The sequence below is a fragment of the Felis catus genome, chromosome D3 (genome assembly GCF_018350175.1).
Source record: "Felis catus isolate Fca126 chromosome D3, F.catus_Fca126_mat1.0, whole genome shotgun sequence".
Classification (NCBI taxonomy): domain Eukaryota; kingdom Metazoa; phylum Chordata; class Mammalia; order Carnivora; family Felidae; genus Felis; species Felis catus.
Window position 1 is genome coordinate 75,401,571 of NC_058379.1, and position 26,665 is coordinate 75,428,235.

General features: G+C 37.0%; 1 protein-coding gene across 8 annotated transcripts in view; it reads left to right on the top strand.

The window, feature by feature from the left end:
* Positions 1 to 26,665, top strand: part of WDR7 (WD repeat domain 7) — a 354,920-nt gene that overhangs the window by 24,726 nt on the left and 303,529 nt on the right. For all 8 annotated transcript variants that reach the window (XM_045042404.1, XM_045042403.1, XM_006938939.4 and 5 more), the window contains 10 exons: positions 4,192 to 4,298; positions 5,840 to 5,918; positions 9,013 to 9,187; positions 13,101 to 13,177; positions 14,463 to 14,582; positions 17,689 to 17,834; positions 18,160 to 18,262; positions 21,109 to 21,241; positions 21,486 to 21,734; positions 22,529 to 22,749. In XM_045042404.1, the coding sequence (XP_044898339.1) occupies positions 4,192 to 4,298; positions 5,840 to 5,918; positions 9,013 to 9,187; positions 13,101 to 13,177; positions 14,463 to 14,582; positions 17,689 to 17,834; positions 18,160 to 18,262; positions 21,109 to 21,241; positions 21,486 to 21,734; positions 22,529 to 22,749 (1,410 nt within the window). The remainder of the gene's footprint in view (positions 1 to 4,191; positions 4,299 to 5,839; positions 5,919 to 9,012; positions 9,188 to 13,100; positions 13,178 to 14,462; positions 14,583 to 17,688; positions 17,835 to 18,159; positions 18,263 to 21,108; positions 21,242 to 21,485; positions 21,735 to 22,528; positions 22,750 to 26,665) is intronic.

The window sequence follows — 26,665 nt, forward strand, 5'->3', positions numbered from 1 at the left end:
TATTTATTTTTTATTTATTTATTTTTTTCCAATATATGAAGTTTATTGTCAAATTGGTTTCCATACAACACTCAGTGCTCATCCCAAAAGGTGCCATCCTCAATACCCATCACCCACCCTCCCCTCCCTCCCACCCCCCATCAACCCTCAGTTTGTTCTCAGTTTTTAACAGTCTCTTAAGCTTTGGCTCTCTCCCACTCTAACCTTTTTTTTTTTTTTCCTTCCCCTCCCCCATGGGTTTCTGTTACGTTTCTCAGGATCCACATAAGAGTGAAACCATATGGTATCTGTCTTTCTCTGTATGGCTTATTTCACTTAGCATAACACTATCCAGTTCCATCCATGTTGCTACAAAGGGCCATATTTCATTCTTTCTCATTGCCACGTAGTACTCCATTATGTATAAGACCACAATTTCTTTATCCATTCATCAGTTGACAGACATTTAGGCTCTTTCCATAATTTGGCTATTGTTGAGAGTGCTGTAGCAGCTATTTATGCTGATGAAGGGCCAATGAGAAGAAATGTAACATGGCTGGGGGAGGCACAGAGTGTCTTTTCTTGAAGTCTTGGTGTCTTCTTTTTCTAGGAAAGCGTTCAAAACTATAGCTAAATTTGTGCCATCCACCTCTTGATCTCCTTTTATCTGTGAAAAAGTGCAGCCTGGACTAACATGGTGGTAATAAAATGTCCAAGGGAAATTGTAGAAGCAGTTTAGACAACCTAGTGAGTATCTAGACAGATGTGATCAGAGTAAAGGAGGAAACTTGTTGATGTAGATACTGTCTCTTATAAGCAATATTTGTAAAGCTCCACTACCTATAAAAGTTACAGGATATTTATGAGACTGATTCCTGTCTTCTTAAAGCTTCCATTCTGTTAGGAAAACAGATCTTTTCTGAGAATAGTATCATCCTCGTTGTTGAAGAAAGAAGTAAAACGTTATGGTTAGAGCTTGGCCTTTGGAGTTGGGCAAACGTGGCTTGAACCTTGGCTGCTCTAGTATCTCGCTGTGTGACTTTGGGCAGTTTACTTGACCATTTTGAGCCTAAGTCTTGCCACATTTAAAATATGGTGTACCACACAAGGTTGAGGATTCTGTGAAGGAATGCATATTAAACAGTTATCACAGTACTTGCACATAATAAGGTTTTATTTAGTGAATGGTAATTATAGTATCTTAGGTAGTAGAAAGAAAAAAAAGTTCAAGGAGATTTAAAAATAAAGGAATATTGAATGATGGCTAACTACAGAATGAACTAGCCTCAAGGTCTCAGATTAGAATGTGGATCTTACTGTTTACTGTTAGGAATTGATACATCACAGGGGTGCCTGGGTGACTCAGTCCATTAAGCATCCAACTGTGGCATAGGTCATGATCTCACAGTTCATGGGTTCAAGCCCTGCATTGCGGTGTGTGCTGACAGCTTGGAGCTTGGACCCTTCTTCAGATTCTGTGTCTCCCTTGCTCTCTGCCCCTCGCCTGCTTGCACTCTCTCTCTCAAAAATAAACAAACATTAAAAAAAAAATTAAAAAAAAGAACTGACACATCACATCTTTTATTTCTAGTTATCTTGCCTTGCCACTGATAACGTAATAATTGTCACTTTTGAACTGTGTAGTCTTTGAGGATGGATGGTCTTTATGAATTGTTGAACAGATTATTTTATGATATTTCTTTGTACTGATTATGTGTGAAATGTTAAACTATGATTTAACTTAAATTTTTATGGAAAATGGTGAGGTAAAGGAAAAGTATAAATATACCATGTATTTTTTCCTTTGATTATATGAATACCTATTTTCTCTTGTAGTTTCTTGATGTTAAGACCTTATAGTTGTGATTTGGCATTGATACTAGGCATAGCTGTATTTTTGGATGATTATCTGTTTATGATGATTACTCTTCCTCTGCTTGCCATTTCGTAGTCATTCAGAGCCACTTCTTAAAGCCATCTTTTTTTTTCTTTAAACTCCAGAAAACGTCTTTTTAATGAATTGAATAAGTTTCTGTTCATTAAAGACACATGTTGATTTATGAAAATATTATCTTAAAACTTTTCTATTTTTTCACTAACTTTGTACTTATGAAGTAAAAAATAGTTTCATTTACACATTTTTTTTGTTTTTTGTTTTGTTTTGTTTTGTTTTTTGCTTTCATATGACAGTGGGTGGCAGAGCCATGTATTCTGGTTTTATTTTACAAATGTTCATTGTCACTATTTAGAAATACAATTGCTTTTTGGTATTTTGACTTGCGTACTGTGACTGTACTATATTCCTTTTTGGTTCTGGTAAAGTCTTTTTCCAGACTTTTTAGATTTCTAGTTTAAGGGTCAACTATTTTATTCTTTTTGATTCTGTTGTAAATGTGATTACTTTCTTAATTTCTCTTTTCGATGTTTTGTTGTTAGTGTATAGAAATGTAACTGATTTTTGTATGTTTATTTTGTATCTTGCAACTTTACTGGATTTGTTGATTAGTTCTAGCAGTCTTTCAGTGGTATCTTTAGGACAGGTGGGATCACATCATCAGCAAACGGGAAAAATTTTACTTTTTCCTCTCTGATTTGGATGCCTTTTATTTATTTTTTCTTGCCTAACTGCTTTGGATTAACTATGCTGAATAGCAGTAGCAAGAGTGAATATTTTTGTTCCTGATTTTAAAGGAAAAAGCTTTTAGCTTTTCACTGTTGAGTATGATAGCTGTAAGCTTGTCATATATAACTTTTATAAAACAGGTACATTCCTTCTATACCCAATTTGTTGAGAGTCTTTAATTATGAAAGGATATTGAATTTTGTCAAAAGCTTTTATTGCCCCACTGAGATGATCATGTGATTTTTATGCTTCATTCAAATATTTTTATTTATTTTTCTAGATTATGGTGGGAATAAAGTCCAATTCTAGTTACTTGTTTTGGCTGAAAGTGTAATTTTCCAGCAAAGCCATGTACATTTGAAATAAAGCTATTGGTAAAGTTGATTTTCTTGGGAGAAATTAAATAATTGACCAAGAGCATATTTTTTAGTGGAAGATTACTCAATCTCTGTATGCAGGTGGGGTTGGATGTGTGAGAAAAATTTTGATGTATGGGAAAATGTTCTAGGCCCTTCGTAACTATAAACAATGATTGATTCTTAAAGTAAATAATTAAAATAAAAATTTAGCCTCTGAGGGGAAAAATACATATTGTATAACTAAGGAAAAAACAGATTAAAATTTTCTCTTAATTATAATTATACAAAAGATAACTAAAATGAATTTTATTTGGAAAATCTCTTCCATTGCCACATATCAGAACTATAGAACAATGTCTGTACTCTTTCTGTGGAATATTTGATTTTGAACAGTTTAGCTTTACTAATAAATTAGGATGTGTTCTTTATAGCATATGCAGATGTTATCAATGTTTGTATGTATTAAATATTTAATTAAAAAATATATTTTGAAATAACCTAAGACCCTGAAGTTACCTGAAGTAAACATAACATTTGGCACAAAGTAGATAAATTTGGGAGCTGATTGCCAGATTAGTTTAGAATAGTGGGTATTAAGCCGTCCTTCCTCTGAGGCACTATGTTGTTACTAAATCATTAGTCTGTGAAGGTCGTTCTTAGTTGCTGATAGTTAATGTTGCTATCAGCATTTGGAAGGGTGCCTGTCCTCTTATTTTTTGAGTTTTGATGGTGTCAATCTAGAGACTCTAAATGTGTTTTCAGGTCAGTGAACATACTGCTTAAAAAATAAGTGGGGTTGAATTACTTTATTTTATATACCAACATTCTTAACCTGATTTTTCGGTTCTCTGTAACTCAGTGCTTAAGACTGCCCGCTTGGCTCCTAGCTCTGTCGTTCTCTGTAGGATGCTGGGCAAACAGTGTTACTGGTTACTGGTCGTTCCAGTTTTGGCTTTAGAACTACCTGGCGGGGTGACTGTTGAGCATTTAATAGGTAGGATTCACTGTTTTGTGGCTTTTAGGTTTTGGTGTTCTGAGCAATTCTTACCAGGTCTGTATTTCATATTTATATTTATATTTATATTTATATTTATATTTATATTTATATTTATATTTATATTTATATTTATATTTATATTTATATTTATATTTAATATTTAACAGGATTCCTAAAAAAAGATTAATTTTTAAAAATTTGATACTTGCATCAACATACTTGTGTATTTCTAGGTTAATCCTCGAGCACTGTTGTTTGGTCACACAGCCTCAATCACCTGTTTGTCTAAAGCTTGTGCTTCTACTGACAAACAGTATATTGTGAGTGCGTCTGAAAGTGGGTAAGTATTTTTGTATTCACTTTTTTCTTCATAAGTCTTTATTGCAAATAGTACCGGTGTGTTAGTGAGGAGGGAAGCTTTTTTTTTTCTGGCGAAGTATCTTTCAAATAAATTCTTAGGTTGTCTAAACTTAACAATACTTAAAATATGGTTTTATAATTGTGAATTTTCTTTATTAATGATTTCATAATACTTTTATTATATTTTATGATTATGTTTTTGCCTTGCTCTTGAGCAATTCAGAATAGCTTGAAAGTTAAAGCCTGATCATTAATCTCCGTGGTATCTTTACTGAGTTGGCAGACAACTTTGAGAGTTTTAAAGAACCTGAATGATGGGTAGGCTAAAATAAATTTGGAAGATAAAATCATGCAAAGTTCATACAATGTCACATATGTTAATATACTTATGTAATTATATATGTTCCTGAGTCTTAGAATATAACTTGTTTTTGGAGAGAGAGGCAATTAGATAGTAGTTGTAGGGTTCACAGGCGTTTTTAAAACTTTTTTGGTGCTTAGAAAATTATATACATAATATGTTATTGAAGAGAGTTGGGGACCTGGAAGAGAATTATTTAAGAAGTTGTTCCCTCCCCTTCACCCCCCGTAATTTATGAATTTGAAAAGAACCTTATGTAACTTGTTTGAAACAAGAAGCGGCAGCTCTAGGTAAAAATAATCCCTTTTGGACAGTTAAAGGGTAATTCACACTAGCATGCATATTCTAAATAAGACTGAGCATCCTTTGAAAAATTGTTTCACACCATGTGAGATCTAAGAAAGGGCATCTTGAAGAAAGCCCTAAGAATATTAGCACCGTTGCTTTTTATTAATGTTGTTTTTTGTATTTCAAAGATCATGACATATTTCTAATTTTGAATGTTGTATCCTTAGTTTGAAATTTGAGCCTTTTTTTTTCCTTTGGTATGCACTTGATAAAGCTTATGCAATAAATGCAGAACCAAAATTGGAATATTACATTTAACTTGCAAAGGTTTGGAATTCAGTTGACTTTAATTTTTGTTTTGTGCTGGGGCTAAATTTTCTAGCTATGCTCATAACCAATGGAAAATTCCAGTGGTTTAAATTAAAGGCTTATTTCTTATTTTTGTCACTTGACCCTCATATGTCATTTGGGGCTTTGCTTTGTTATTATTGTGACTTTGAGGTTAAGGGAGCAGCCATTGTCAGAAGCAGCCACTGTCTGGAATGGAGGCAGATGAGAAAGAGAGATCTTGAGGCCCTCACATCAGTTGTGGCCAGAACTACTCACATGACTTCCCCAACCAAAAGGGAGCCAGGCAGTGGAGCCCTACCATGTGCCCAGAAAGAATGTGGATTTAGGTGGGGGTGGTCAGGTTGGAGGGGAGGTTGGGATGGTGAGTGAGGACCAGAATTTTTCACAAACAGCAATAATGAGTATACGTTACTTTTTCTGACATATATCAGTTTTAATGGAAGATTTATTTTAAAATACTACAAAGTTGGACAGTGCTTGTAAAAATCAGATTTAAATTTAGCTATTATTTTGTTTTATAGAGAGATGTGTCTTTGGGATGTGAATGATGGCAGATGTATTGAATTTACAAAATTAGCCTGCACACATACAGGCATACAGGTTAGTATCTATTTCTATAACTGTCCAAGTCAACACAACTTATTACAGGTATGCAATTAAATGGTTTTTCAGACATTGAGCCTATATTTTTAAGTGAAAAATGGGTGGAGACGAGGAATAGGACAAGACCACAGTTGGGGTAGTGAAAGTATTCAGATGGTATAGTAGGGGTAGGTAGAGGTGACTGATGGGGAAAGGTGGAGGGTAGGCCACTTGTGCCCTTTCTGGCCGTCCTGGTTCCCCCAGTGAGAGCCCCTTTACTAATTGGCTCAGTGCTCTAGATCCTAAATAATGAAATTTTTTCATGCTAAAGCCTTCACAACTCCATTCATGATTGACACAAATCGATCCACTTTACAGATCATATCCTGTTTATTGCTTGTGCAATTGGCCCTTGGGTACATTTTTTGACATTTTTACTCTGTTGAAGAAATGACGATTTCATATGCCTTCCTTACACAAGAATTTACGTAGGAATTTATAGTTTCTGACTTACATTCTTGGTATTCTTTCTTACTCTTTCATAATTGCTAAGTTCTTTGTGCTTCAATTTACGCCTCATTTACCCTGCTGTGTGTTGGGAAAGTCATTAAGTCTATAGAAAATGTGATTTGTGTTCTCAGTGGGGCAGGAGAGGGAAGGGAATACTGAGCACATATCGTATAGGAATTTCTCTTATGGTGTTTCATTTAGTCCTCCCCACATCATTCCAAATCAAGTAGGAGTATACTCTCTTACGTGTAAAGAAGCTGAGACCCAGAGTGATTGAATGACTTGCCCCAGTCTCACAGTGAGTCAGTCATTCCTGGCCCAGGATCAGAAATCAGGTTTCTCTTTCTGTTCTTTCTGTTACATCATACTGCCTCCTTTAAAACAAGTGAATACCGTCATTTGTTGAGAAAGAAAACTTGTGCCAGCAAAGATTAGAGAAGCAGTGAAATACATAGAAAACTACTTAGGGCTGAGGTGGCGGTTTGTGTATTTATAAAGGTCTTTTTTTTGACCATGATCTGGTGAAGACCTTTTAAAACTTGCTTCTTCAATGCTGTTAGGATGTATACTTTTTATTTAAGGGGCATATATTATTTTTTATGATATGAAGAATCATCAGGGTTTATATAGAGAAAAGGGATAGTAAATGATATACCAGTTAGTGGTTTTATAGATAATTTGTTGAAAAATTATATGTAAGTGTCTTGAGCTCATTGAATATCAATATTTTGATTATTGTATAATTCCATGATTTAAAAAGTTTTGGTTTACATTTTAGGAAAAATTATCTTTATTCAACATAGTTTTAGTACCTATTATTTATCAGATCCCATATTGGACCCTGTATTTAAATTGGCAGCCATCTATCTCTAAGTAGAAGATGCTCTTTGGCTGATTCACTAGTGTGTGACAATTGATCCCTGTGTGATCTTCACCCTCTCAGGTCCAGAGCAAGTTGTTTGTTTATATAAGCAGAAATGATAAACCTTGATAATATTGGCGCGTACTGAAATCATGAGAAATGCCGACTTATTAAATTATCACATAATATTTGGAAAACTTGTTTCTCCATTCAGGATACTTTCTTTGCTAGTATGAAAGTGTCTAGGAAGCTAAATTTTAGTGGTCAGAAGATTATTTGGGAGTATAACTTGAAAGCAAAAGGTGGGAAGCATTTCGTCCGGCAAGTCCAATAAAATATCCCCGCCCCCAGGGGAGAGCTCTTCTCCAGTGACTACAGTGCACATGTCTGTCCCGGCTGATGTTAGGTGGATGCTGCCAAAGTTTGCTTCTCTGCACCCCTCTTTTCCTCCTTGACACCCCTCCCCTTTAATGGGTCAGGAGTACCTGTGGTCACATGATCACATCTGAGTGACTGGCAGTCCTGAGACCTCCAGATTGTGTGTTGTGTTTTTTGGATCAACCTTCTTAGATCTAGGGATACCCTCTGGGGTTGTTTGCATTTAATTAGACCCCCTCTTGGAGTTTTAGTGATGCTGCCTTGTCCTTAGTTAATGTGCTCCACGATCAGTGTTTTTGTGTGAGAAGTTGTAATTCTTCTTATACAGGGTACCCCATAGTTGAGGAAAGATCATATTCCTTCACATGCAGTGTTGAACTTGAGAATAGGACTAATGAGTGTGGGAGCAGACTGGACCCAGGTTTCTCAGTTATTTCCCCAGTGGTGGAGTGGTTATAGCACTGCCCTTTGTTTTCAGTCTAGCTTGCCCCCGTGTAATTCATATAAGATCCAATCATTTGGGAAGTAATAGTCTGGATATTAGATTTCACCTTCTAGAAATTCTCTAGAAGAATCATTCCACTAAGAGTCACCTTTTTTTTTTTTTTTTTTTTTTTTTAAGCTAAGGGGAGACAGGTCCTTTGATAAGTTGTTGGTCTTGTTTTGATAGTTCTTCTTCCTCTGCTCTTTGGTTGATGGAAACCCATCTTTTCCTTTTGAGTTACTCTTGGAATGAGTAACATGTAGGTCATGATTGTGTTGGTTCTTCTATTTTTCTTCCACAGAGTATAAATGTGCATTATGACAATGGTTTACGTGATTGTCTCATGCCCTAGTTTGAAATAAAACACTTGGATTAATCGGAATTCACTGCTGATTATAATATGTTTGAACAGCAATCATCTAATAAATTTTATTTGGTCATAACTAGTAATTATAAGTCTATACCCACCTATTCCTATTCACTTAAAATTCATATTTTTGCTTTGCTTTGTGAAGAGATTCCTTTTGCTTTGCTTTGTAAAGCTGATTGTATTGAGGTGTTTTATGAATTCATTCAGTAGTCCTTTTTTAGATGCTATAGGGGGATTAAACACGAAGAATTATGATGAATTCAAAAGGGAGGATTTTAGGAAAAGAATAATTTTTGTCAGATATTTTGAAGTACTAATGTAACCTGATGGATGTATGTGTATACACATATAAGAATATGTGTATATATAAGAAACTTATAATCTGCACCACGTAGTCTGTGTCTGGAAATATTACTGGAGAGACTGAGCACCATGACAAGCTTGATGAGGGCTTGTGAATCAAGTCTCTCAAGTAAAGGAGAATATTTAACACTCTTTTTCCTTGTAGTTCTACCAGTTTTCTGTTGGAAATCAGAAAGAAGGAAGGCTTCTGTGCCATGGCCACTACCCTGAAATCCTCGTTGTGGATGCCACCAGCCTTGAGGTGTTATACTCCTTAGTATCAAAGATCTCTCCAGACTGGATTAGCTCCATGAGTATTATTCGATCCCATCGAACACAAGGTCAGTGTGTGGCGTCCTTTAGGAACTTCAGTACCCTGACGTGACGGGTGGTTTCCTGTAGAGTTTTGTAATGCATCGTATGTGATACAAACCGTAAGCATAATACATAAACAAGAGATTTGAGGGAAGGAGAGGGGGCATCAGAGGTTGACAGAGTTGGCGGGGGTGGGGCAGATCATGGAGGACCTTGTGTGCTAGCTAGGGAACTTGGGTTTAGTCCTGTAGATTGGGTTTGGCAGACTTGTACTAGAAAGGACCACATACTAAATAGTGTAGGTTTTGCAGGCCATATGATGTGTGTTTCAGTTCTGCCAGTGTAGCACAAAAGCACATAGATAGTACATAAGTGAATGAGCCTGTCTGTGTTCCAATAAAATGTTATTTAATTTAATTTATTCTTTTTTTGAGAGAGAGTATGAGTGGGGGAGAGGGGCACATGGAGAGAGAGAATCTTAAGCAGGCTCTATCCCATTGCCCTGGAATCATGACCTGAGCCGAAATCAAGAGTCGGAGACACCCAACTGATTGAGCCACCCAGACGCTCCCAAGAAAACATTATTTACAAAAACAGCCACTGGGCTAGATTTGATCCATGAGCTGTAGCTTTTTGGCCCTGGCAGTCAATGTTGGGCGGTGTCTGATGATAATACTTGAAGGGACTTCTGTTTTAAACATCACTTTGGTGCCATTGTTGAGAATGGTTTAGGTGGGAGATGGTTTTAGTACCCCCAGGTGACTGGTGCAGATCTGAAGTCCAGCAGTGGCTGCGGACATAGAATGGATGGGTTTGCAGCACTTGCGAAGGCTCGTTAAAGAGTGTTGATTCTGAAGGGTGTTAATAGGTATTAGTGAAAAAGGAGGGTTCAGGTCAAATATATTAGGGAGATGTTCAGTGAAATAAAATTGAACAGACTTCTTTAATGTGGGAATTTCTCATGTAGAGGCTTTTTTTTTTTTTTAATGTTTATTTATTTATTTTGAGAGAGAGTGTGTAAGTAGGGGAGGGGCAGAGAGAAAGGGAGAGAATCCTAAGCAGGCTGCACACTGCCAGCAAAGAACCTGATGCAGGGGCGTGATCTCCCAAACCGTGAGGTCATGACCTGAGCTGAAATCAAGAGTTGGATGCTTACCTGGCTGAGCCAGTCATATGCCCCTCAAGTAGAGGCTTTTTAATGCCTATTGGAGAATTACTGCTTTATTTCTGAACACAGCAGTGAAAAGTATTTTTTTAACCTTCACCTTCTTCATTTTCCGGGCAATAGGGAGCTCCTTGTTAGTGCATTCCCCTTAATCTTAGTTATAATCAACATTTTCTTTGAAAAAAGGACTATATTTGGGGTGCCTGGGTGGCTCAGTCGGTGAAGCAGCTGACTTTGCCTCAGGTCACGTTCTCACGGCTTGTGAGTTTGAGCCCCCTCATCCGGCTCTCTGCTGTCAGCGTAAAGCTTGGTTCAGATCCTCTGTCACCCCCTCTCTCTGCCCCTTCCCGGCTTGTGCTTGCCCTCTCTCAAAAACAAATAAACATTAAAAAAATTAAAGAAGCAGTTTGCACGTTTGGTTTAAATTTTTGCACTATTTCCACATGAGGTACACATGTACTTGGCTGTGGTCTGAACAGGATAGGATGTAACTTTGATGAAAGCTTTGGTGCTGTGCATGCACAGTAACTGTTACTATCATAACGTTGCAGCATTTGTAATTTTTAATCTGCATTTGCCATAGTATTCTAGTCTGTGGATATTTGAGCATTTTCGATATGCTAGGATGTTCCACTTTTACTATGGATTGACGGGCTTGTGAACAGTTGTTAGAGCATCTCTGTACAGTGTCAGGACATGTAATCACTGTGTTCCAGGGCCTTGCCTTGCCTAGAGAACAGTCTAATATGATGAGGTTTTTATTTAAAGACAGCAAATGGTTCTTTTTAATAAAAGTAATAACTCCTCTCGATTAATATGCTGAATGCTTATATCTGGGGTGTGTCTTAATTTTCATAACAACCCATTAAGCTAGATACTGTTGTTATTCATTTGTATTTGCTTACAGATAAGCGTCTCAGATACACAACCTAACCTTACACCTTAACGGCTGGAAATAAATAAAACCCCAAACCAGCAAATAAAACCCCAAACCAGCAGAAGACAGGAAATAAGATTAGAGCAGAAATCAATGCTATCGAAACCAAAAAAAAAAAAAAAAAAACAGTAGATCAATGAAACCAGAAGCTGGTTCTTTGAAAGAATTAACAAAATTGATAAACCACTAGCCAGCTTGATCAAAAAGAGAAAGGAAAGGACCCAAATAAATAAAATCAAGAATGAAAGAGGAGAGATCACAATCAACAGAGTAGAAATAAAAACAATAATAAGAGAATATTATGAGCAATTATATGCCAATAAAATGGGCAATCTGGAAGAAATGGACAAATTCCTAGAAACGTATACACTACCAAAACTGAAACAGGAAGAAATAAAGAATTTGAACAGACCCATAACCAGTAAGGAAATCGAATTAGTAATCAAAAATCTCCCAAAAAACAAGAGTCCAGTGCCAGATGGCTTTCCAGGGGAATTCTACCAAACATTTAAGGCAGAGTTAACACCTATTCTCTTGAAGCTGTTCCAAAAAACAGAAATGGAAGGAAAACTTCCAAACTCTTTCTATGAAGCCAACATTACATTGATTGCAAAACCAGATAGAGACCCCATGAAAAAGGAGAACCATAGACCAATTTCCCTGATGAACATGGATGCAAATATCCTCAACAAGGTATTAGCCAACCGGACCTAACAATACATTAAAAAAATTATTCACCACGACCAAGTGGGATTTATACCTTGTCTGCAGGGCTGGTTCAATATCCGCAAAACAATCAATGTGATTCATCACATCAATAAAAGAAAGGACAAGAACCACACGATCCTCTCAATAGATGCAGAGAAAGAATTTGACAAAATACAGCATCCTTTCTTGATAAAAATCGTCAAGAAAGTAGGGATAGAAGGATCATACCTGGAGATCATAAAAGCCATATATGAAAGACCCAATGCTAATATCATCCTCAATGGGGAAAAACTGAGAGCTTTCCCCCTAAGGTCAGGAACAAGACAGGGAGGTCCACTCTCACCACTGTTACTCAACACAGTGTCAGAAGTCTTAGCCTCTGCAATCAGACAACACAAAGGATTAAAAGGCATCAGAATTGTCCAGGAGGAGGCCGGACTTTCACTCTTTGCAGAGGACATGTATTTGCTTACAGATAAACAGACTGAATTTAAGACAGATTAGTTAAATTACCCATAGTTCATTGGTTAGTGAAGAAAATGTGATTTTAACACATATCTCCCTCTTTCTGGAGCCTGCATTTACCTGCTTTTCAGTGTCTCTGCTCACAAAGTTATTTATGCTGTCATGGAGCTATGACTGCTTCTTACTGGAAGCTTATGAATTCAGATTTTATATCATGTCTTCTCTTGATCACAGTCTATAGAGGGTGTAATGTGTCATAAAATGTTAGAAGGCAGGCAGGTAGGTGGGAAAGTGAGGAAATGTGTGTCTTCAAGAAATTGAGTGTGCTCATCCATGATAAGTAATTACAAATTGTGAATTTGGAAGAATAAACCTTCATTAAGTCATCACGTAATCATAGTGATCAGGAACATTTGAAATTATTAAAAGCTAGTTGATCAGAAATAAAAGAATTCAAGCTGTGTACAACTTTTCCTTGACTTTCAAATTTGTGAACTGTTATGTTTCAAAATCTGTTTTTTATTATTTCATGAAATATTGAATTATGTTTTTATGCCAGTTGAAAAGCATTATTACTTAATTTTATTAACTTGAACCATGTTACTATTTAGAAAGAAAGCATATTATGTTTATAACCTTGGCTTCTTCGTCCCTCTCTACTTAGAGGATACTGTGGTAGCCCTTTCAGTGACGGGCATCTTGAAGGTGTGGATTGTCACCTCTGAAATAAGTGGCATGCAGGTGAGGCAAATGTTCTGTTCTTACAGTCTTCAATTTTAGTGATGATAGGCCCCTCCTTTTTTTCTTTTTTCTTTTTTTTTATTAGAGAGAGAGAGAGAGAGAGAATGAGAGAGAAAGAATGAATATCTTAAGCAGGCTCCACGCTCAGGGTGAAGCCTGATGTGGGGCTCGATACCACGACCCTGGGATCATGACCTGAGCAGAAATCAAGAGTCGGATGCTCAACCGACTGAGCCACCCAGGCGCCCCTCCCTTTTTTTCTTAAAGCGCAAGGGAAAAGCTATTCTTTTTCGAGAGCCTTATTGCCATAGTATTAGAACATCCCCTACTCTGCTGTCTCTGTAAGTGCATTATGTTTTTCACTTTTGATAGCAGACATCTGTTCTGTCAAGGACATGAAATAGAGAAACACACTGCATAGGATATAAAGTAGAGAAACCTAGAAGAGCTGGGATTTTTCTCAGTTTCTTCTATTAAAGTTAAAAGATAGTTTGCTTGAGGGGAAAAAAAAATAAAGTAAACCAACACAAAAAGTATGTGAAGCCAATTTTAGTTTCTCTCTCTCTCTGTTCTTTGGGCTTGAATTCCTTGTAACTTTTTGTCAGTAGGAAAGGCAGATCAATATTCTGACAGTATCGATGCTAATCTCTTGAGCTAGGGAATCTTTACACGTTGAATTTGGGAGGACCTGGAGGAATTGATCAGTTTTTGTTCTGTTTGTTTTTTTTTTAACCCACAAGGACATACAGATACAGAGTTTAGGATCAACTCAAACTTTTTTTTTTTTAAACATTTTTTTTTTTAATTTTTTAACGTTTATTTATTTTTGAGACAGAGAGAGAGCATGAACGGGGGAGGGTCAGAGAGAGGGAGACACAGAATTGGAAACAGGCTCCAGGCTCTGAGCCATCAGCCCAGAGCCTGACGCGGGGCTCGAACTCACGGACCGCGAGATCGTGACCTGGCTGAAGTCAGACGCTTAACCGACTGCGCCACCCAGGTGCCCCGTGGATCAACTCAAACTTTTATCATCTGTTATTGTCGTAGTGATGACACTCTGATTCTCATCAGTGTTTTAATCTTGAATAGCTTTGTAGCAAGGCATAGTGCCCAGATATTTTTGGGGTGTATCTTTGCTGCTTTTCATTATCTTGGTTCTCACATAAGTGGCTAAAATGATGAATATACCAAGTGATGTCTTTCCTTCATTTTATTTATCATTGTATGATAATTTTAATCAACAACCAAACCATTCCTGAAGTTCTATAAATCTTTCTCTTTTCAGGATACTGAGCCAATATTTGAGGAGGAATCCAAACCAATTTATTGTCAGAATTGCCAAAGCATTTCTTTTTGTGCATTCACTCAAAGATCGCTTTTGGTTGTGTGCTCCAAATATTGGAGGGTAAGATAACTACATAAGTAAGAAGCTGTATTTTTACCCTTCAAGGTGTTGGTTTATCAAACTTCCAAAGATAATTATAAGGAAGAGCTTGGTGCAGGAATATTTTAACCATTTGGAATTCATGTGTGATTTTGATATCAAATTTTTGGGTGTTGGGGTTTGGCTGTATATAGTTATCTTTTTGTATTTTGGTTTATAGAATGCTTCAGAATAATGATTATTCCGTTGATCTTAATTTTTTCCCTTTGCTACTGTTTCAGTCATTATTTTCTCAGTGCAACGTAAGCAGTGGTGGTGAGTTTTCTGCAGGTTGACCCGTCTTTATTGTTATTCTCAGTTGCCGTTCCCTTCTGCTTTCTTGGATCTGGCATCACTTCTGAGCTACTGATGGCAGGAGTATATTACTTCCACATTGCGAGACTTCAGTATTTCCATAATAGAAAAAGAGCCAGCATGTTTTGACCACTCGTGCCTAGCAGAGTTTTCAAAGCTTTCCCTGCATTATTTCTTTTAATCCTCACAACTCCCTGAGGGGAAGTCTATTAGTTACCTAATCCTGCATGACAGATTACTTTAAAACTTCGCAGTTTCAAACAATAAACATGTATCACCCCCCTTCTGGTTCATGTATCGCCACCCCCGCTGTGAGTCAGGAATGTGGGCACAGCTCAGCTGGGTGCTGTGGCTCAAGGTCTCCCACAGGCTGCGGTCAAGGTGTCAGCCAGGATGACAGTCTCGTTCTAGGAATCACCTAGGGTGGTTCTGCTTCCAGGCATACTCACTTGGTGGTTAGAAGGCTTAACGTCCAGCTAACTTGGCTGGAGGCATCAGTTCCTTGCCATGGGGGCCTCTCACAGCCTGGGAACGGTCTTCCCTCAGCTTGAGCAAACAAGAGAAATTGTAGCCAAGACCCACCTGATCTGACGACTGCAGTCTCCTCTCTTCTCCCACATTCAGTTGTTTAGAAAGTCACAAAATCCTGCCTGTGCTCAGGGGAGAAGATTGCACAAGGGTATGAGTACCAGGTCCGGGCAGTCTTGGAGGCTGTCTGCCACGGCAGGGATTGTTACTTTCCCCATCTTGTAGGTGAGGCGCTGGGGGCTTGGGGACATAGAAAGCTTGACTAAGGTTGTACAGGTGGTTGTGGAGTTGCTGGGTTACAACTCAGACGGCCTGACTGCAGCGGCTGCTCTCATCGCCACCATGTGATATGCCTCAGAGGGCACCGGCTTGGTAGCGACGGACCGACTAGGGCCGCCGGTGGTACCTACCTTAACCTTATCCTTGCCACTGCTACCGTCCTGGAATCAGATTAGAGGAGAAGCTAGCAGTTGCTTAGTTACAGTAAGCTCCATGGGATCCTACGTCTTAAAATTGAAAGCACTTGTAAGTGGTAATACACCAGAGTGCAAGAGGACACAGTGAAAAGTATACATCCTTTTCCCCTGGTACTTTTCCTTGTCCTCCTCAGAGGCAGTGCTAATACCAGTTTCTCGTGTGTTCGTAATAAGCATCTTACAATCATGTGAGAACAGAAGAAAAAGACAATCCAGTAGGAAAATGGACAAAAACGTTTCATGAAAGGAGGAAGCCGATGGGTGATAAATTTAGAAAGGTGCTCAGCTTCATTAACCATCAGGGAAAAGCATAGTAAAACAACTGAGGTAGCACTAGTAACTTACTAGAATGACTTTTCCAGATATTTATTGCCAAAAAGAAGTTTTCTGTTTTAATATGGTTACATTATCATCTTTTATGGTTTCTTTTTTCTTTTCCTTCTTTTTATGGTTTCTAATATAATTTGTGACATGTTCTAAAGGGCTCTTCATAAGCTAAGCTTTTAAAATTTTTTATTTCATTATCCCTAATATTTGTATAGTTTTACTTTATATACCTTTGAATATTCAGTTTGGAATTTATTTTGTATAAATTGTAAGATGTAGATCCAATTCATTTTTATTCCTGATGGACCCCCAGTTCCTGATGCCATTTGTTGAATAATTTATTTTTCTATTGTGATGCTTTTATAATATATACTCTGTTCCTGTAATTACCGGCATCTGTTTCTGAACTTGTTAGTTTTTCTGTTTATGCATCAGTATATTGGTTTATTTTCTGTAGCTTTATAATTTGTTTTAATAGATAATAAGGCTGGAGGGTGGTCTCCAGTCTTTCTTGGACTTGGCTATTCTTGTAGTGTTAATGTTATAAATGATAAATATGTCAAATCTTGGTAAATTCAGCTGGGATATTTTCAGTTTCAAGAAAGCTGTGCATGAACAATTTGATTGCTTTTTATTTAAAGAAAACTAAAATAAAAATTCTGGGCCATTGAATTACTTATTTCTCCTGGGGAAATTTTTTAGCACTGTAAAGTACACTATCACCAAATATTGAAAGTAGTAGAAAAATTCTTCTAGGAATTACGAGGTGAGGGTTTTAGTCCTAGCTCTGGCACTTACTAGACATGTGACCGTGAACAGGTGATGTAACCCTTGTTTGTGTCAGTTTGTTGTTTGTAAAATGGGATATAGCAATGCCTTTTTTTTTTTTTTGTGGGACTTTTATACTTGAGGATTATTAAATAATAAAACTGAGTCCATTAACTTCCTATTTACAGTACTTCAGCACCTGGATGAAATAAAGTAAGGTAATTCCCATATTAATAAAGAGATATTCTGATGTCTGAGTTTATCAGAAATGTTGTTACTGAACATAGAAATGAAACAGGAAACATAGCCATGCATTCTAGAGGCTGGTTCCCTATTACCTAGAATTCTTTGATGGAATGTTCCTCCCATTAGATAAAAAAGGGGAAGGATTCCCTGTCCCTGTGACAGGCAGTATGTCTGCTCCACTTGTTACTCAGTGTCTGACCCCCCAGAGGCACACAGCTGGGAACCTACTTATGTTTTCTCTGCTGAAGGTGACTGTGCCCCAGGGCTCACTGACACAATGGCTTTAACTTGAGGTAGTGACCTTTACAAGGCCTGAGTTTGTTAAATACATTTCTAGAAGTTTTTGTTTTGTTTTTACTTTAAATGTCATTGTATCTTATTTAAGTGATACCAATTATATTAGATTGTGAATTTCTTGTCCCTTGTAGGTATTTGATGCTGGAGATTATTCCTTGCTGTGTTCAGGTCCTAGTGAAAACGGACAGACGTGGACTGGAGGTGACTTTGTATCAGCAGATAAAGTAATCATTTGGACTGAAAATGGACAAAGTTATATTTACAGACTACCTGCCAGGTACTCAATAAATAACAAGTTAGGACTTTAATGTAGTTTGAATTTGGGGTATAACTTGAATGTATGAAAATGTATAGAGTAAAAATAATTCAGGTAACAAACTTCAGAACTTAAGTTAGATTTGTAATTCCAGTTTAACTTCTAAGTACAAAAATTAGGTGGATCTTTATTTAAAGTAGTGTATTTTAATGACAATGACTACGTTAAATTAACTATAATTTGAAAATCCATATTTTGTCCATTGTCCAAAAATCTTCATCATATAGTATGATAAAATATTTAATGACAGTATTTTAATTGAATGTTGTAACTTTTTCATTTTCAGTTGCCTTCCAGCTAGTGATTCATTCCGCAGTGATGTAGGGAAAGCAGTTGAAAATTTAATTCCTCCCGTACAGCATAGCCTCTTGGACCGAACAGATAAAGAGGTAAAGTTCTTCAGGTACCTTTTATACATGATAGTGACATTGAAAATGTTTGACAACTACATTTATGGGTGTCTTTTGGTAGCTAAGTGTTTGAAAGATTGAGGGCACTGTGTTAAATGTTGTAATAAAACATTTCAACATGGTCAATGGTGAGCACAATCTTGAAATTTGTGTATCTTAATCATATAACATGCTTATAGTATTCACCTTTCTCTAAGAATACAGACGATCTTATGCTGACTACATATCGGAAATGACTTTTTGATAAAATTTATATTGGTGGTACCAACTTATTTTATGCTGTCATGTAATTGTAAACATAGTGACAGATGTAATTTTAGGAGGACTAAGATCATCGTGGAATACTGCTGATTAGTAATAGTTCCTTACTTGAATAGGCATTGCTGTCTCTCCCCAAAATCATACAGTGATTTAAATTATTAGGCATTAGAATTAAAGAATGAGGGGTGCCTGGGTGGCTCAGTCAGTTAAGTGGCTGACTTCGGCTCAGGTCATGATCTCATGGTTTGAAGGCTCGTGAATTTGAGCCCTGCATTGGGCTCTGTGCTGACAGCTCAGAGCCTAGAACCTGCTTCCGATTCTGTGTCTCCCTTCTTTCTGCCTGTCCCCTGCTTGCGTTCTCTCTCTCTCTCTCTCTCTCTCTCTCTCTCTCTCTCTCTCAAAAATAAATAAATATTAAAAAAAAATTTAGAATTCATGAAAGATTTTTTTTCTCTATAAAAACCAAAATTTATTATGATTTCTAAAAACCTACTTACCAATTTAGAATTGAAATGCAATGGCACTTAGTACTAGGTTTTTATCTCCAGATGTTTTGAGCATTAAGGATGAAGATCTGGTTTTAGAAATAAAGTTTCCTTTACTTGTATTCTGGGTTTCCACAGCTTTTCATTTTGAACATTTTGTTCCATTTTTATGTGAAGGTATGGTGAGGGGAAGGGAATTTTTTTTTTAATATTTTGAATTTATGGAATTTATACATCTTTGTACAGTTAAGATGCTCCATATCTTGTCCTTTATTCTCCTAACTTAAACTCCTACTTATGCTCTCCAGCCAGTCACTTTCAGGTAAACTAGGGGATAATGACTTGCATAAAAAACATACATAAAACAGAACAACCACATTATATTTTTAAAATATCAGCCTAATACGTTTTTTTTTAAAAATTTTTTTTTTAACGTTTATTTATTTTTGAGACAGAAAGAGAAAGAGCATGAACAGGGGAGGAGCAGAGAGAGAGGGAGACACAGAATCTGAAACAGGCTCCAGGCTCTGAGCTGTCAGCACAGAGCCCGACACGGGGCTCGAACCCACGGACCGTGAGATCATGACCTGAGCCGAAGTCGGACGCTCAACCGACCAAGCCACCCAGGCACCCCTCAGCCTAATATGTTTAAGTTAAGATACGTGTATTATATGATGGGAGATACACTGTGGTATATGGAATATTGGTTATATAGGTGCTGTAGCAACTTCTCCATGTTTGGTATATTTTTTTATAAATGACAACATTTAGTAATTTCCAGACTTCAAGTTAAATCACATTATTGATTATGCTTAATATATGTAGTTTCAATAGGCTCGTGCTTTTTTAGGAAAGAACTAATACAAAATACAGTAACTATTTGTTAACTATAACTGTCAGAACTGAAGTTTATTTTTTTACTGCTTTTCAGGATACGATTCTATGCTTTAATATTCAAGTGTTTATGAATTGATCATCTTAATTTTAATTTTAGGAATCCACCACTCTTTAGTATTTTCATGTAAGTGATATCACTGAAGGCACAAGATCTTGAGCAGAAAAATAATCTGTTTTAAAAATAAAAGTGTACCCAAGAGCCTAATGAGTGGTTTTTGTTCCTAGTAATTTATAGCTAACATATTGAGCTAGGCTCAACTTGATTACATAAATGTGACCAAGTAAAATGTCATGCTATTAGTTGAAAATATACTGCTTAAAAAAATGGAGTCCTCTACTTGTGAAATCTTGGTAGTTTAATTTTGTTGCTATTCTTAGTGACTAATCAAGAATGAACAAAAAGCTAGGATTACAGAGTTCTCCTTTTTTGGCCTTTAAGGTGGACACTTCTTTTTGGTAAAGAGTGATATATCTTTGTATTAATTATTTAATAACAGTTAAAAAAATTGCATTGCGGGGTGCCTGAGTGGCTCAGTTGTTTAAGCGTCCGACTTCGGCTCAGGTCATGATCTCACGGTTCATGAGTTCGAGCGCCGCGTCGGGCTCTGGGCTGACAGCTCAGAGCCTGGCGCCCGCTTCAGATTCCGTGTCTCCCTCTGTCTGCCCCTCCGCTGCTTGCACTCTGTGTCTTGTGTTGTCTCAAACATAAATGGACATTAAAAAAATTAAAAAAAAAATTGCATTGCTGTGGTGAGTAATCAGTTTTTCTAAAGCAGAGAAAAAGAATAATAGAGAAAGACTATAAATGTCCTTTTCATTTCTTTTCATATTTGTATTTACTGGATTTGAATATTAGCTGACAGGTAATTAATGCTATAAAATTACACTAAAATATTGTTGAAGACTCCTGCTATAAACACTTTTTATTGATTTATTATTTTTTTTACCCTGGTACTGAGGCAAAGTACTTAACATCCTTAACTGAAAAAATGTTAATAAGTGAAATATTTTCATTAAAAAGACAGCTAAGGGGTGCCTGGCTGGCTTAGTCAGTAGAGCATGTGACTCTTGATCTCAGGGGATCGTGAGTTCAAGCCTCAGTTGGGGCGTAGAGATTAATTTAAAGAAACAACAACAAAACAGCCAAAAATATTTGAACTTTTTTTTTTTTTTTTTTGACAGTTACTAATTTGTCCTCCGGTTACTCGGTTCTTCTACGGATGCAGGGAACACATCCATAAACTCTTAATTCAAGGTGATTCTTCAGGAAGATTGAATATTTGGAACATATCAGACACACCTGATAAACAGGAAGGTAAGGAAGGTAGTAATAAATCATGTGCAGCAACTTCGTAATTCTTTTAATTTAGCAACATAAATACCAAGCATAATAAATTCATAATGTACATGTCATTTTATCCTTCAAATTATAGTTTGTGACAGTTATCATTCTTCGATATATATTACTGAATCAACTGTACTTTTATTTTACCATGTTTAATTTTTTTCTAACATGAACAAATTTTTTTCTTTTTAAATACAAAACAAAACCTCCACAGAGCTGAAGATGACAACCTCTATTAGCTTGCAAGAAGCATTTGATAAACTGAATCCTTGTCCTGCTGGAATTATAGATCAGCTGAGCGTGATTCCCAATAGTAGTGAACCTCTTAAAGTCACCGCAAGCGTGTACATCCCGGCTCACGGACGACTCGTCTGTGGCCGTGAGGACGGAAGCATCATTATTGTGCCCGCCACCCAGACGGCCATCGTGCAGCTGCTGCAAGGGGAACACATGCTCCGCCGAGGTATACTGACCGTCTGCCACCGTCTAAAGTGTGTGCAGGGCCCTGTGCTGCCCGTGTTTGCGCTCTTTGTTTGTGACAAGTGCAGCGAATCCACATAGTCGTTAGCATGCCAGGACTTGGCAGAATTTACTGTGCATGTAACAAGTACTTGGTGCCTGTTTTGGGGGTACATACCACGTGATAACTGTGCATAAAGAGGCATCTGATTTTCTCTCTTTGGTATGTGTTAGTAGTTTCGTTTATTATCAGTTATCTCTATGGTTGACTAAACACCGTATCATCAGTAATGCTGGTAATCTTTTAGAACAGTGCTGTCCAGTAGAAATATGTATGTATAACAATATGTGATTTTCTATATCCGCATTAATAGAGTAAAAGAGAAGCAGATGAAATTCATTTTAATAGTCTGTTTTATTTAACCCAATATGGCAGAACTATTTTCATCTCAACTTGTAAAATTGAAGTTTCAATTTTACAATATAAAATCAATTGTAATTAATATAAAGAATTACTAATGAGATATTTTACATTACTTTTGTGCTGAATCTCTGAAATCTCATGTGCATTTTACACTTACAGCACATGTGAATCCAGACTAGCTATGTTTCAAGCGCTCCGTAGTCTCCTGTGGCTCGGAGCTACTGTATCGGACAGAGCAGTTTTCGACGATAAAATTAGAAGTTTTTTTCTATGATCAAATGTATAGGTATTCTGATGAGTCATATTTGCTTTTATTTGTTGAAAGTTTGTAAGACTTTGATTTTCCCATTTTAAATCCAAAACCTCATTCACAGGTTGGCCACCTCACAGAACACTCCGTGGTCATCGGAACAAAGTCACATGTTTGCTATATCCTCATCAGGTCTCAGCTCGTTATGATCAAAGATACCTGATATCTGGAGGTGTGGATTTTTCAGTCATAATTTGGGACATATTTTCTGGAGAAATGAAGCACATCTTCTGTGTGCATGGTGGCGAGATTACTCAACTTCTAGTTCCACCTGAAAACTGTAGTGTAAGTTGATCATAAAAGATTATTTTATTTGTGGTAGTGCTGAATTCTGTTGCTCTCAGGCATAATATAAAAAAATGTGACAAGAGAATTAAAACCTTTTCAGTTTTTAAAACTAGATAATGGTAACATATGCTATTTCAGCAAAATTGTAATTATTTACTGTTGGGCACAGAAATAGAAGATCCACATAGTGTTTTTTCCTGTTACTAGCTTCTAAATTCTAAATGGTGTGGCTTGTCTCTGAAACATAGGAGCAGTTTAGAATGTATTTATCAAAGTTCCAGTTTTCCGTTTTAAAGTAGTTTAAATATTCACAAAGATGTTCTGCAATCTTATTATTTTCAGCCCTATCTAAGCAAGAAAGATGATGAATGTGTACTTTAGTAGAGGCAGAATACTTACCAATGCTTACTAATAGTGTTTGTTTAAGTAAACACTGTGACAAGGGAAATTATAACGGTCACTGATAATGATTTTGGAGAATTTCGTACATACTTTTGTGGAAGCAGATTGCTTTCTTAGTGATGGGTATGTAACGATGTCAAAAACCCTAATCATTTTAGAAATGTGAGGCTTTAGGAGGGAAATTTAGGGCTGCTAAGTAACAGACCCACATTTTTTTACCCACAATTTCTTTCACTGTGTGTTAATCATGAACTTTTTCTTGTGATTAGCCACCATTGTGTGCACTGTCACCATCCCCCAACATTCACCTGTGTGTGGACGCGCAGACGCGCACTGTTGTCTCACACAGATTCCATGTTCACTGAAACCCACTCAGCTTCACCAGTTACGATCTTTCTGAACGGGAGAACATTTTGCTTGTGTATCTGATGCAGTGTTCACGAGGTGTCTCATTTCAAAACCTACGAAATTTTCCTTGGCCTTTCTGCTTACTTACTTACTTCCCCTTCCGAACAGTGTATTTTATCTGCTGTGTTCTGCCAGAGCTAGAATTTGTCTGATTTGATGTTGGCGGTGGTGTTGGCAGACTTAGTGCCCATTATCCTTTTTTTTTTTTTTTTTTTCTGCCAGACTTGAAAATTCAGGTTCTTAATCCTTCTCTTCTTTCTTTTTTAATCCTGCCTTTTCCTTTCTCTCCAGTGGGATTGATGTTAGTTTCTTATCTCCATCACTGTGAACAATTGCTGTGTGTTTATTTAAGCAACCAGTCTTATGTCTATTTCAGCGAAACAGATACCATTGTAATTGCACTTGTGATTTTTAGTGCTGTTACAATCCCATCCTAAGCCTTATTTTACAGTAGGTATTCCCTATGGTGAAACATGAGAATTTTTTCATCCCTGACTACAAATTTGGTGAAATATCTAATTTTTTGATCCTGAAATTGATTACTTAGATTATACCAGTTTAGAACAACCATTCCCGATTTGGCAGTTTCTTGTTTTTGTAAGAAAACATTAAAAATATTAGAGAAATAGGTATCTGATTTATTTATTTTTGTACATTTTTATTTATTTTTTTGAGAGAGAGGAGCAAGGGAGGAGGGGCAGAGAGAGCGGGAGACAGAATCCCAAGCAGGCTCTGTGCTGTCAACACAGAGCTCAACACGGGGCTCAAACTCACAAACTGCGAGATCATGACCTGAGCAGAAATGAGTAATCCGACGCTTAGCCGCCTGAGCCACCCAGGCGCCCCGAGAAATATGTATTTTAAATTATAAATATTGAAAGTTAAGTTGGGAGTGGTTTACATGAGATCATGTTTTCTGTTTGAATCTACGTAAATTTGTATGTGTTTTAGCTTGTATGAGAGCATACTCTGGTTTCTTTTTTTAAAAACTTCAAGTGGATATTTAATACAATAAATTTGTTTTGACCAGTTGCATTTGGAAATGTTTTTAGTGAGTAAAGAGCTACCTGTAGACACATGCAACTACATAGGGAATAGACTCCTTATTAGGTGGGGCCGGCCCACGGTGCTAGTGGACTGGGTGATATGGGAGGCACAGACACGGACCAGGAAGTCTGGCACTTGGAAAATAACGTGTGATTTACAATTTACTTATAGGCTTAACGATAGAGATTCTCTTGTTTTTAATTGACTTTCAGAAGTACCCTTAAGACAAACTTGCGTTTAGCTTTGTGATAATTTAACAAGTTGTGACTGCCTGGTTAATAAGCTGTCCATTTAGCCGGTGGTTAGGGACATTACCTAATGTGTTTGAAGATCAAAGGGCCTAAATGATTAATAAATAAGCTAAGAATTTGATATTTGCTAAATGTTTGTCAAATGACTGTCTTGCTAAGTTTAGAGCTAATGACATCAGATGACGGTTCCAATGCTTGGGTTGTCCCTCTCATAAATTTATCTGGTGTCACTTTCTTTTAGCAGAAAATATTTGGTAGTTGGGAGATTTTAAATATTTATTAAGTGTAATGATTAAAGATAAATATTGAAAAGTTTGTCATCTGCTTTTTGGATTAGAATAGACTTTTGGTTTTTGTCTTAAGTGTAATGATTAAAGATAAATATTGAAAAGTTTGTCATCTGCTTTTTGGATTAGAATAGACTTTTGGTTTTTATCTTAGGTAGATTCAGAAAGTTGAGTTTTGACTTCCTGCATTTTTTTTTTTTTTACAGGAAAAGATGTTCTAAAACAGAGGAATATGAATTGTGTTTTAAAATTTACTTAAATTATAATCAAGAACGTATAAGGTTGATGATTTTCCCTTTATTTTGTATTCATTTCATGTTTACCAAGATATAGAAGGTTTTGAGTACTAAGCAAATCATTGTCTCTTAGCTTCCGTAGACAGCAAAGAAAGAATGAAATCCTACCTGCTAGGTAGAAAAGATACTGCAGCTAGAGACGAGCTCTGAGGACAGACTGTACCCTTCACAACTCCACATACATTTCTCAGGGGACAAATGACACGTACTTACATTCCTGCTGTCTAGGTATTTGTCATCCTTTCTTGTCCCACTCCATCATTTTTATGCTATTTTAGCATCTTTGTACCAAAAAACCTTTCCATATTCTTACTGTAAATTAACATTAATTTAGTGCCAGGCTCAGTGGTTCTATATGCTTTATTTTTGATAAACAATTCATGTATTCTTTTATTAATGGGAGTTTTAATTATTTAAAAATTTGACATGTTCAGGGATGCCTGGACTTGCACAGGTCATGATCTCATGGTTCGTGAATTCAAGCCCCGCACTGGGTTCTGAATATGAAATATCAAAGTAATTCAGGATTGTGCAGTGCTAAAGGGTTATTGAGAACAATTCAGAAAGTTGTTGGGGGTGGTATTACTATCTGCCAAGTAATGTACAGGCTGTAGGCTATGAGCTGTCAGCACAGAGCCTGATGCGGGGCTCGAACTCAAGATCTGTGAAATCATGACCTGAGCTGAAGTTGGATGCTTAACCGACCGAGTCACCCAGGTGCCCCCTGCCAAGTAATGTGTTTACGTGTTCCCAGAAGTACAACCTTGCATTTTAGGAGGGGGATCAGGCACGTGTTAAGTAAGGCTTCTACAAGGCCTACTATACATGGTAAAGGAGAGATACTACAAAATTCTGTAAAGGAAAGGGAGGGGCATATTCTAGGGACTCCAAAAGAAACAAGGAGCTTTGGTAGACCACTCAAAAAATGGTGTGAGCTTTGCATATCAACTTTGGGGTGGATGTTGAAACTTGTAGTTTTGAAATTTCTAATACTAGGTTATTTGCCATTTCTGTTTCTTCTTAAAAAAATTTTTTTTTCAACGTTTATTTATTTTTGGGACAGAGAGAGACAGAGCATGAACGGGGGAGGGTCAGAGAGAGGGAGACACAGAATCAGAAACAAGCTCCAGGCTCTGAGCCATCAGCCCAGAGCCTGACGCGGGGCTCGAACTCACGGACCGCGAGATCGTGACCTGGCTGAAGTCGGACGCTTAACCGACTG